Here is a 12,661-nt window from a genome sequence, read left to right as displayed (position 1 = left end):
AAAAATCACTTTTTTTCTTCCTTTTTCCTTTTCCTTCTAGTTTAAATGATTCATCTAACAGACTTCCCAAAAAGTCTTAAAAAATTTGTAAGTCAATACCAATAAACAGTAAGTTAAAAAAAAAATGTGTTTATGAGGTACTCTATACTGGAGCATCTATTAAACTAATGCTTCCATTTATTAACTTTTCATATAAGTATTACTTTCAATTTGTGGAGCCCTGGTGGTGCAGTGGTTAAGAGTTTGGCCGCTAACCAGAAAGGTCGGCAGTTCGAATTCACCAGTTGCTCCTTGGAAATCCTATGTGCCAGTTCTACCCTATCCTAGAGGTCATAAGTCGGGATCAACTCGACAGCAATGTTCTTTTTTTTCCAATTTGCAGCCCACGTGACCTACATATCTGATGGATCATATTGTTTCAGCCCCTATTGTCAATCTGTGTTCTTTCTCTGCATATTTTCCAAAGTCACTGGTATCACAATTTCCTTTTTCATCTTTGACATTTCTCCTTTGCCCTCACTTTAGAGATTAATTTATGTACCACCACTACCATCACCTCCATGGAAAATATTCATTTGCTTTAACAATCCCTGAGCATTAAACCCAAATAGGGCAGATATGGGGTCTTTTCCATTTCTTTTTTAGAGACTTGCTTATGAATCATTTTTTGAAATTTAGAGAATAGTACAGCCAGGGTTCCTTTAAAGACATTTTGCTTACGAATTGGACAGTATGTAGTTTTTTCTAAAGTTCCTGTTAAGTCAAGCATTCCAAAAACCTACCATAATACCATAGATGGTGTTCCCATATTGTACTTGAAATATGGCAAAAGACAACAGTATATATATATATATATACATTTTTTTTCCTTCTTCTTCTACCCTCTTTTCCCTCATCCCTAACTATTCTCTCCACTTCCTGGAAGCAAGGGAGAATCAAAATTAAGAGGTTAAACATTGAAGAAAAACTTAAATTCAAGCTGAGAAAAAAGTATAGCATATAATTTGAAATTGTTTCAATACATTAAAAAAGAAATGTGGCTGGGTTGAAGCCCACCAAATGATGACTCAGGCTAATTTCCTACCTCCCTCCACAGCCTCTTAACTTTATATTATTAGCTTTTATTTATAAATTCTCACACCCACCCAGTATGTTCTAGTGCCTCCCACAAAGAAACAAGTTCAAGTTTATAGGAGTCCAGAGTTGGACAAAAGAAGGAAGAGAAGAAAAACATTATCTTTTTAGTTGAGTACATTATCTGTTAAATGATATTACAGTTCTAAACATTAGCTTTTTTTTTTTTTTTGGCTTTACATTTATTCTTTAAAATGAATGCCTGCTATCCAAAGAAATATAAGTAATTTCCATATATATCCAGTTTAATAAGTAGCTGCTCAATATTTTAATTGATAATTTTCCTTTCATGTGATCACTGCATTATATTTTCATTGTATAAACAGGAGTTGAAGATAATATAGCAAAAATGCTAAATTCCCAAAGGTTTTTCTCAAAGTGGCTATTTGGCACCATTGCTTAGTGTTATAGCCAATCTGACATCATTCCAAGGACAGAAACAACTAAGAGAATAATATTGCTATAGCACAGCATCTCCTTTAGGCACAACATTATATAGAATTTCATTTTTTTTCTTTAAAAATATTTTAAGTACTATGACTTGACATCACTAAAATAACCACTTTTATTTAACCTTGGTCTTTCTCCCATGAGACTCCCAATTGGGAAATACAAAGATTAAGATGTATTTCAAGCATGAAAGATGGAGAGATGAAAGCACTCATCTGATAGTCCTGGTTTTGACTCTTGATTATACATAAAGACGTGGATTTACTAAGATTTGGAATATCTCACATCCACTAAATTAGGGGCATGAGTAGACTTGTTATCTTACATGACCGTACCTTAAGAAATCTGGCAACGCTGTGGTTTGCCCTTCTTGTTTCTTCAACTGCATCTTTGTATTTCCAAATCACATGGTCGCATAGAACCATCACGAGGTTGTCCAACTCATGTTGGTAAGATTCAGGAAATCTCTGAGCCCGGGAAAGCTAAGGAAAGAATGGATTATTTCTTTATAATATGCCATTTGAAATATTAACTCTGAGGGGGCAGAACTAGATGACTTATTTAATATGTTGTCAAGTAGAAATGGAGTCCTACCGAAAACTTGAAAGCAATAATAAAATACAAGTCCTTATAATTTCCAGGTCATAATCGCCATCATCTTCATTCGATGTTCCATTCTATTGTGCCCAGTACATTTTTCACTAAAAATTTTATTATATATTCATTTCAAACTATTCAAACAATATAGAAATGTACAAAGTAGAATGTGAGCATTTTCTATGACCTTGAATAACTTAATTCCCTTCCCCATCTTCTCAGGGAATAACTACTATCAATTCTCTGTTTAATTTAAACATCAATTATTTTGATGTTTGTGCTCAGAATCTCAAATAAACAACTACAGTGAATCAATGGATGAATAACTGAATGAGTGCTGGTATTGGTTTGAAATGCCCTGTAGTAAGGGGTAAGTTCCTAATTCAATGGTCACAGCTCATGGAATTTGGAGATCATCCTAATTCCATGGTCCCAGCATATGTCGCAGTTAGCAGGCACCAGTGGGACACCACATTCAAGGTACTTTTCACATAAGATTCAGAACAGCTTAGCTGTTGAGATTATATAACCATCGGTGACTCTATCCCCTGAGAAAATTCTAAAAATGCAAACCAGTTGCCCTCAAGTCAACTCTGACTCATGGTGACCCCATGTGTGTCAGGGTAGAACTGTTCTTCTTAGGGTTTTCGATGGCTGATTTTTCAGTAGATCTCCAGGCCTTACTTTCAAGGTGCCTCTTGGTGAACTCAAACCTGCAACTTTTCAGTTAGCAGCTAAGCATGTTAATTGTTGGCACCACCCAGGAAACTCCATGGGTCCCTAAAGACCACTCTCAGGTCCAGGAATCCATCCCTCCCCTTTGGACTCCCGCACATGAGGAGGAAGTTGCAGGCAGCTGAGTTTTCCATCTCAGTCTCCACTTCTGGAATTGACATAGCCTCTTTGCAAGAGATGGATATGATTCATTCATCTTTACATGTTGTCTTTCAAAACTAGATCCAGACACATTTCACTATAGACATAAATGCAGAATTCCGAGTTAGGCTCTAAATTGTGAGGATCCTGCCATCCATGCTGCAAGAATAAAAGCTATGAAGGCTGAGGTTACAAGAGCTGTATAAAGCAAGTAGTAATTTAAGAGCCGTTTGATGGTGCCAGGTTTTATTTCTTATTGTTTTTAAGCTAGTTTACTAGGCTATCACTGTATAGGTATTTTGAGAATCTCAGGTCACACCTGGTGCATATTTAAAGTTTATTGTTGAAATCAAGTCAAATTGACAACAAATAGGCCTGACTAACTTAATAACATATCTTATTCCACACCTAAGAATATTGCTCCAGTCCATATTCTAGAGGCTACCAGCTTTGAGCAGAGTCTGAGCAGGAAAGGGCTATGAAGCTGGTCTAGGGTACAGTGCAAAACTCCTGCTGCTTGGACTCTATACAGGGAGATCTCCTGGGGATGGAGGTGTTAGTAAGGTAAAAAGATGCCATGAGGAATTTGTGGCAGCCCTAGTGGGGTAATTACAAGGCCAAGCCCTGGGGTTGTAGGTCTAGGCCATGGTCTATCTGCAGTGAAAAATTATACATCATTTCCTAAATAGCTCCTGGCAGGTTACCAGGCTTTGGGAGAGACAGAATGCTGATGATGGGACACCATGTGACCATGTATCCAGAATTTTCCATCATAAACTGTGTTCTTTCAGACCTACAGAGTCATAAAGTCGAATGTGCTTGTCAGCGCTTTGTTTTTGCTAACTATCGTCAGGCCGGTTTTTGACAAAGAGCAGCCCCAAGAGACAAAGCAGAACTGCCCCATAGGGTTTTCTAGGCTCTAATCTTTATGGGAGAAGATCGTCAGGTCTTTCTCCCATGAAGCCACTGGGCGGGTTCGAACCAACAACCTTTCATTTAGCAGCTGAGCAGTTAACTGTTGTTCTACCAGGGCTTGATGTTGTTGCTGGGTGCCATCTAGTTGATCCTGACTCATAGAGACCTTATAGGGTAGAACAGAACTGCCACACAGGGTTTTTCTAGGCTGTAATCTTTATGGTGCACATCAGTCACTAGGTCTTTTCCCCTGTGGAGCCACTGATGAGTTCGAACTTCCAACCTTTTGGTTAGCAGCCTATCACTTAACCATTGCACCAGGGCTCCTCATTTCACCACCAGGGAATGGGCAGGTATCCCAGTCCCTCATGTGATCCACCATGGTTGCTCAAGTGACCCCTTCAGCTTGCACCTATGGCCTTATTGGTAGGTGGGTGACTGTACGATCTGTTGAAGGAGAAGTGAAACGTCTGTGTTTTGTTTACAGATGAATTGGCTTGGTATAGAGAAGCAGGTTGAGAATTACATTATATTACAGCTACACTCAGAGGCAGCCTTTTGAGCAGTAACTGTTAATTCACTTTGTATGGAAAAAGAAGTGGCCCAAGGAGAATATATATGGACTATAGGGCAGTGGCCCAAAGGCCTGGTTTGAGGAATCTGTGGATTGGAAAGAAAAGAACTAGGAAACAAGAATCGGGGAAGGCTAGGGTCAATTCTGACTCATAGCGACCCTATAGGACAGAGTAGAATTGCCCCATAGAGTTTTCAAAGAGCGACTGGTGGACTTGAACTGCTGACCTTTTGGTTAACAGCCTTAGCACTTAACCACTATGCCACCAGGGTTTCCAAGGCTAGGGTAGAGGCATATATATGCACATATGGGATTCGGAACAAAATGTGAAGAGATGAGAGTTGAGGGTAAGGGGAATCATGAATGGATAATAGCAGAGGGAGGAAAATGATGAGTACTACATACAGTACTGATGGTGCAATGATTAACAGCTCAGCTGCTAACCAAAAGGTCGGCAGTTTAAACCCACCAGCTTTTCTTGGAAACCCTATGGAGCAGTTCTACTCTGTCCTATAGGATCGCTGTGAGTTGGAATCAACTCAATGGCAATGGGCTTTGGGACGTAGAGTCCTGGAACCAACTGCGGTGACTGAGGATATATTTTACCCAGCTCTCCTGCCTCTTCTAAGTTTCCTCTCAAGGAGAAAGGCCCATGGGAACTGTGGAATAGGCACAGATTCCCAAAATTGTGCAATACGTGGTGCAATAGTGGAAACCATGAGTGTGCACAGCTCAGATGTTCCTTCAAGACAGAAGTTTCTGGAAGGAGTGTCATTAGCTGCTATCTATGCCTTTGGGATCCACTCAAGCATTCATATCCAGGCCACACTTCTCAGGTTGCTCCCATCAATGGTGGAACATGTTGGGTATTAGAGCCAGGCTATTTCTGCCACACACAGGAGTCGTCTAATGCATATCCTTTGCTCTTTGGCTGCCCATTGGCCCGATTAAAACTTACCTCATGGTGAGGGTATTTCTAGCCAGTCCTCCTTCCATCCCCCCTCTTTTCAGGGTGTCAGACCTTCCTTTGTTTTGTTTTGTTTTGTTTTTTCCCATTCCTTTTATCCTTCCCAGCCACTTCCCCCAATAAATCTTTTGTGCTTCTAATTTGGTCCTGGCATCTACTTCTGAAGGACCTGTACTAACACGTTTCCTCTACTTAAAAAGCAAGTAACAAAAACTGCTAAAGTTTACAAAACAAATAAAAACAGAACTAGCAAGAGTACATTCATCAGCATAACTGTTGGAAAATATGACGTTACCTATGATCTTACCTGAATTTTACTTGTGTCAATCAAGTGCTGTGCCATTGATTTTAGGATAATTGCAAAGAAGAACCAGGAATGCTGTTAGAAAAAAAAAAAAAAAAAAAGGACAATCAAAAATGTATTCTGCTATCATAAAACAATGATAATTCTATTCCTTACAATTTGTAATATTACATGGCCATCTTAAGATGTGTCCTTTGAAACTAATGCATCATAACCCAGACCCAGTGCCGTTGAGTCGGTTCTGACTCATAGTGACCCTATAGGACAGAGTCAATCGTATATCCTCCGGTATATCAGGATGATCTTTATTAAAGTTCCAGTGGTGAATATAAATGCTGGATAGTTCAGCTCCTCAACTGTCTTAAAAACATTTGAAATAAACAAGGTACTTGTTTACTCAACATGGCTGACTAACATTAAGGCCTGTTATGGATTCAACTGTGTCCCCCCAAAATACGTGTTATAAATCCCAACCTCTACGCCAATGGTTATAATCCCCTTTGGGAATGGATTTTCTTTGCTGTTTGAAAGAGGTAGGATTAGTGTAGGGTGTACCTTGAGCCAATCTGTTTTCAGATACAAAAGAGACGGAACAAGCAAACTAGGAAGCAGAGATGGAGGGAGAGAGATGCCCAGACACATGAAGATTGTCCGAGAGCAGAAGCTCAGCAGAGAAAAGGAGCTTCCTCCAGAGCCTATAGAAAAAGAAAGCCTTCCCCTAGAACCAGCACCTTGGATTCAGACTTCTAGCCTCCTAAACTGTGAGAAAATACATTTCTGTTTGTTAAAGCCATCCACTTGTGGAATTTCAGTTATAGCAGCACTGGATAACTAGGACAAGGCTGCTGGAGGCAACAGTTTGATGAAATCCTTATTCACTGGGAGTTCTTTTTGTTTCACTTAGTTAAAGAGAACTAATCAAACCTTTCTGTATTGACATAAGTCACAGTAGACCCACTTTTGACATTTGCAGGTCCCAGTTGAGAGTGTAAATGGAAGGTCACATGTCTAAATATTTAAAAGTTGAAAGTGAAACCAACACAGTATTAAATAAAACATGTTCTACCCTACTACTCTGACAAATATAACTTCACAACAACTTGAAATTCTGTACCAGAAGGTGGGGGCATGGGAGAGTATATCCCTAATCATCCCCTCTCTTCTCGCCTAGACTCTGTCCTAACCCTCAGGAGCTCAGAGCACATGCTGCACTCAGCCTACACATCCAAGTGGTTCCCACAAACCAACCCTCTGCAAAGAGCCTCCTTCTTGGGTCTGGAGTTGCACTCAGGTATCAAGACCTGCCCTCTGGAGGACAGGACTAGGAAAGAGGTCTAAGCTGGCCCTGGAGTGAGCCTGGAGATCCTTTGGGCAGGGGATCCTAAGGACCCACACAAAGTGTGTGGTCTAGAAAGGAAGGTAGGTAAATTTTCCTGGTTGTTCTCACACATCCTTCATCTGCACAAAACTTCAGTGGCTCCCAATTTCACTCTGAGTGGAAACCAAGCCCTTACAGTGGCCCGCAAGTCCTTAGACCACCTGTCAAAGCTCCTGGGGCTTGTCTGACTTCATTTCAACCCCTCTCCTGTCTGTTCACTTGGCTCCAGCCACAACGGTTGCCTGTCCCTCCTCCATACACGCCAGGCTGCTGCTGCCTTACAACTTCATACAGGTCTTCCCATCTACCTTTAATGCTCTACCCCAAACGTCCACGTGACCAGCTCCCTCACCTCCTTCACATTTTTTGCTCCAGTGTTATCCTCTCCACGTGATCTATCCTCACCACCCTATTTAAGAGCACACATTTCACCCTTCACATTGGCACTCTGTTTCTTTTCCCAAACTATATCTCACTTTCTAATATACAGTATAATTTACTTTTCTAATTATGTCCATAGTTTATTGTTTTAACCCCTAGGAGAATGCATGCTCCCCAAGGCAAGATCTTCATTTTGCTTGTGATACATCCCAAGTGCCTAGGATAGTGCCTGTCACTTAGGACACATAGGAGCCTATTTGTTAACTAAACTGAATGGATATAGTCCCAAGGCTATTTTAAATGAACATATTTGCTCGGCCTAGGATAATTTTGTTTTAGTGAACTCATGTTGTTATTTATTGATCCTGGCTTCCCTTTCCAGCTACTTACTAATTGTTTGTCTCTCAAATCATGAGAAAATTAAATTTAGCTTGGGACTCAATTTACCATTCAATAATAATGTAAAGTTATCTTTTTACATGCTTCTTACCATTTCTCCTTTATGTTCCTATATACACAAGTGTTTCAACTTTTCAAGGCCAAAGAGAGGATGTTGTTCTCCATTCTCTTTGTTGTCAATATATTCACTAGAACAGTGAATTACTTTCCCTCTTACTGTACCTAAGAAACCCAACCAACTTTATTTATGCTATACTTAGTGTTTCTTGCATGTTTCTAATTCATTTTCAGTGGTCATTCATTCCACCTTTAGGTCAAAAGTTTTAACTTGGGCTCTTTCTACTTTTTTAGGGGAGCCATTCTCTTGAAATAGACCCCCTTTACTTCATATTTTTATATGCTCTAGTTTCAATCTGAAGCTTATGCCAGAAGCTACAAGAGAAATGATCTATAAAAATCAATTAATCCTATCAATTTCCAGCATCGAAAGTGATCCATCCCTAAAAAAAAAAATGACCACCTTTTAATTCTTTTGACACAATAGCCACAACGATGAACTCAAGTATACCAACAATCATGAAGATGGCACAGGACCAGGCAGCGTCTTCTTCTGCTATAAACAAGGTGGTCATGAGTCAGAGCCAACTCAATGTCAACTAACAACAATAACAACAAATTTTTTACCTTCAGGACATGCTTTACTGTTGTTGAGTCATTCGATTTCAAAAGGCCAGTCACATTTTTAGCCAGTTCTTCATGTACAGTTCTCTCCTTGTATGTCCTGGTCTTGAACACGAACTGAAGGAAATCCAAAAAGTAAACAAAGTTAAATACTTTTTTTAGAAAAGCTTCAAAAAATGGTACACTAATAACTCACATCTCAAAATTATCTGCTCATGCCAGATTTTGTCATGAAATAAATGAAGGCCCAATGATAAGAGTAGGACACACCTGTTCCTAGTTAGCACTTTGCACAGGTAGGATCTTGCTCACCTAAGCTCTCCTTGAAACTCTTTTCATAGACTTGGAGAGGCAGAGTCAGAGAGCAATTAAGCAGGTTCAAGGAAACATGGAGAGCTTTGACCCACCTACTTATAGGACACATTTCCCCTTCTCCTTCCTTCCACTGGTAACAGGTGGCATGGTAGCAATTCTTCATCCTGAAAGGGGTAGAGCACCCACTCAAATAGCCAAGTGGGGAAAGCGGGTGCCTTCCAGAGGCCAGCAGGGAGCTCCCCAGCAAGCCCAGCATCTACCATCTCATGCTTAGACACATCTCTCAAGGGTTTCATGAACATTCGCTGTCAGTAAGAGAACAAATGCTGCTCACTATTTTGGCCTCAAAAGATTGGTTTTGGCATACACCCCTGAGTGCATGCAATGGTTTTAGTTTTCAGTATTTCTCTTTATCTTTAAGGATATCAAGATCAATTTATGCACACACATGCATTTCAAATATAACAGGATTATTCTGAATTATATTATTTTACTTATGAGCTGGCTTATTTTAAGGAAGGGAATTTTTTCATCATATTCATAATTCAGGCTTCATGGTAATCAAGAGTGAAGGCTGGCAAGGAACTGGCACAATGCTGAGGGATGTTCCATTTGGATCTAGAACCAGTGCTTTGATCTTTATAATACATTGGCATCTAAGTTATCCTAGTGGGGTTCAACTTCAAGCTCATCTCAGAGAAGAACAAATTGAATAGATATATGAAACTAGCTAAAATCAAAGAGTAATATGATTTTCCCCCAATTCTGACTCATGAGAACAAATTCATCATCACCTATCTAATCCTATGCATGGCTATTTAACCCCAAAGGCATTTTAACAAACCCCAAAATGTTTTTATTTTTTAAATTTTGGCTAGCCCATGTCAATGCCACAAAACACTGTAAACCTTGGCATAATTAGACTTTAGACACACATTGTTGAAAAAGACATGGTGTCTGTGTGCATTTCAGATACTGTAGATGGGGTGAGTTAGCAGCATTTAGCATCACTGAACTTGGAATGGTGTTTGGTTTATTTCTGAATAGATATCAGTTATATTGAGTATCACATATTTCAAGGACATCAAAGCACGGATTGGTTCCAGTTCATCCATTTTCATTATACTCCTAGGTGGGTGAGTGGGTGGGGGCTTCACGTCTATTTATATGTTGAAAAAAATTTTTCCATCTTGGGTAAAAAAATCAGACTCCTTGGTCAAGGTCAGGCTGTCCAACACGTACTGCAACAGGAGTCGAATCACAGAATCCTAATCCAATCACAGGATCCATTGGGTCCATCCCATCTCATGTCACAGGTGAGAACACTGAGGTCCAGAAAGGCTGATGGCTCAAGGTAACTATTTAGCCCTGGCCTAGAATTCTGCCTCCCATTTTCCAGATTAGTGCTCTTTCCAGAGTAAAATGCTAGTTAAGTTGTCTATAGGCTGAAATTGCTTCAGATATATTAAAATATGTTTTACAAAGCTCTTAGGAATTGTTATAAACCTAAAATTCCACCAGATAAAGTTCTTGATTTGAACCACTTTAAAGCCAACCAAATAAACAATCCTCTCTATATTTTTTTTTTAAAAAAAAAAAGAAAGAAATGGACTTGTAAGGATATTTTAGAAGTCCTGGTTAAAAACAAAGGCTATACCAGGATGCACTTCCAATATGCCTCTCCAAGAACAGCACAAAGAATCTGAGAGCTAATCTGAGGTGCTATGAAGATCTAGCCTTGGCTCTCACAAAAATAGTCGCAATGCCAGCGGACTCATAATGTAATTTTCGATGATTCTCCTGGAATGAAGTAAATAAAGCATTTGTTGCAAGGGAGGTGCCAGTGTTTAAGATGGATCAAGGAGGGTTTTTCCTTCTCAGTTACCTTTGGAGACCGAATTGGAAAAGTAGTGCAAACATCGAAAGGGTAAAAGTTTTCCAGATGATTCTATGGAATGGTAAACTCATCAATACCCTGTCTTAAACAGACAGGAAATTAAAAAGGCATTTGTAGGTGAAATTGGCTCTCTGCAATTGATAGGTAGATCATAATGAGTAAAATTATACCATAACTAAATTACTGTTAAGTAATGGATTATTTTTGGCATGCTGGGCTATTTTAAACAAGGGCACACACTCATACTTAAGAATTGGGGAAGGCATTCACAATTTCTGGCAGGTAGAAAAATAGATAGAAATGAAACTGTAGTAAAAAAAAAAAAAGAATATTCTTAGACCATGTCACAGAGAGTTTCATTCCAGAATGCAATTAGCATTGGGAGCTTATCATAGGTTTCTAGCACAAAAGACCCAAATTCTTCTCTAATCACCTTTCTACACATCCAGAACATATGAGACCTTCCCTTTAATTAAAAAAAAAAAAAGAAGAAGAAGTCTATGTCTTAAAAGGGTTTAGTCTATGCATAGAAAATAAAAATTTAGGTCCTCTAAGTATTAGAAAGAGTCCCTGAGTGATGCAAAAGGTTAACATGCTTAGCAACTAAATGAAAGGCTGGAGGTTTGAGTTTGCCCAGAAGTACTTCGGAAGAAAAACCTGGTGACCTACTTTTGAAAAATCAGCCACTGAAAACCCTATGGAGCAGTTCTACTCTGACATACATGGGATAGCCGTGAGTCAGAATTGACTTGAAGGCTACTAGGTTTTGTTTTATGTATTAGAAAGTAATTTGAGGTACTCTTATTTATCACAGGAGCCCCAGTGGCACAGTGGTTAAGACTTCAGCTGCTAACCAAAAGGTTGGCAGTTTGAATCCACCAGCTGCTACTTGGAAACCTATGGGGCAGTTCTACCCAGTCCTATGGAGTCTCTGTGTGTTGGAATCGAGTTGATGGCAATGGGTTTGGTTTTGGTTATTTATTTTAGGTTGGCTCTTTTCTTTTCATTCAAGAAGTCTGACCTTTAGGTAGAAACTACGAATGGGCAAACATCATCACAAGTTCATTGGCACTAATTCAGAGGCCAACTGGCAATGAGAATAGAAACATGTCCAAGTGAACACTTGACGAGGGACACTGGAAGAAGCAGTGCACACTGATGGGATGGATGGGCAAGTGGTTCATGCCAGAAGGTAAAGGACTTAACATACCAGAAGCAGGTACAAATATACAGTAACTGGGAAAATGAAAGAATGCCTGAGAAAACAATAAAGAGAGCTAAGAAAATGTTACAGAAGAAACACAGAGCATTCAACAAACCAACAGAAAAAATCTTCCTTAAATTCACACAGGAACTTCATTACCTTGTAATACTGACTTCAAAAGGAAAACATTTTGGTTTTCTCCTCTCTCCTTTTCTCTCCTCTCTCCCCCCATATAGTTACTTACATATTTACACATTATTTAAACGTTTAACCAATACATCTTGCTAATTAATGTGAAGAGATGGAATTCTAAATAACTAAGGGAAATGTTAAGGGCCCTGGGTGGCGCAAGCAGTTTGCACTCAAATATTAACCTAAAAGAAACCCTGGTGGCATAGTGGTTAAGTGCTACGGCTGCTAACTAAGATGTCGGCAGTTCAAATCCACCAAGTGCTCCTTAGAAACTCTATGGGGCAGTTTTACTCTGTCCTCTAGGATCGCTGTGAGTTGGAATTGACTCTATGGCAATGGGTTTGTTTTTTGGGGGGTTTACTAACCTAAAAGTTGGCTGTTTGAACCCATCCAGCGG

At 39.5% G+C, this 12,661-nt stretch overlaps 1 protein-coding gene across 9 annotated transcripts in view; it reads right to left on the bottom strand.

Annotated features, from left to right (window-relative positions):
• Window positions 1–12,661, bottom strand: part of DOCK10 (dedicator of cytokinesis 10) — a 305,484-nt gene that overhangs the window by 54,415 nt on the left and 238,408 nt on the right. For all 9 annotated transcript variants that reach the window (XM_064286624.1, XM_064286627.1, XM_064286625.1 and 6 more), the window contains 3 exons: window positions 8,660–8,773; window positions 5,821–5,892; window positions 1,920–2,066 (listed from right to left, as the gene is read on the bottom strand). In XM_064286624.1, the coding sequence (XP_064142694.1) occupies window positions 1,920–2,066; window positions 5,821–5,892; window positions 8,660–8,773 (333 nt within the window). The remainder of the gene's footprint in view (window positions 1–1,919; window positions 2,067–5,820; window positions 5,893–8,659; window positions 8,774–12,661) is intronic.

The sequence above is a fragment of the Loxodonta africana genome, chromosome 6 (assembly GCF_030014295.1).
Source record: "Loxodonta africana isolate mLoxAfr1 chromosome 6, mLoxAfr1.hap2, whole genome shotgun sequence".
NCBI lineage: Eukaryota > Metazoa > Chordata > Mammalia > Proboscidea > Elephantidae > Loxodonta > Loxodonta africana.
Note: the sequence above shows the minus strand (reverse complement) of the source record. Positions and strands in the feature narration are given on the sequence as shown.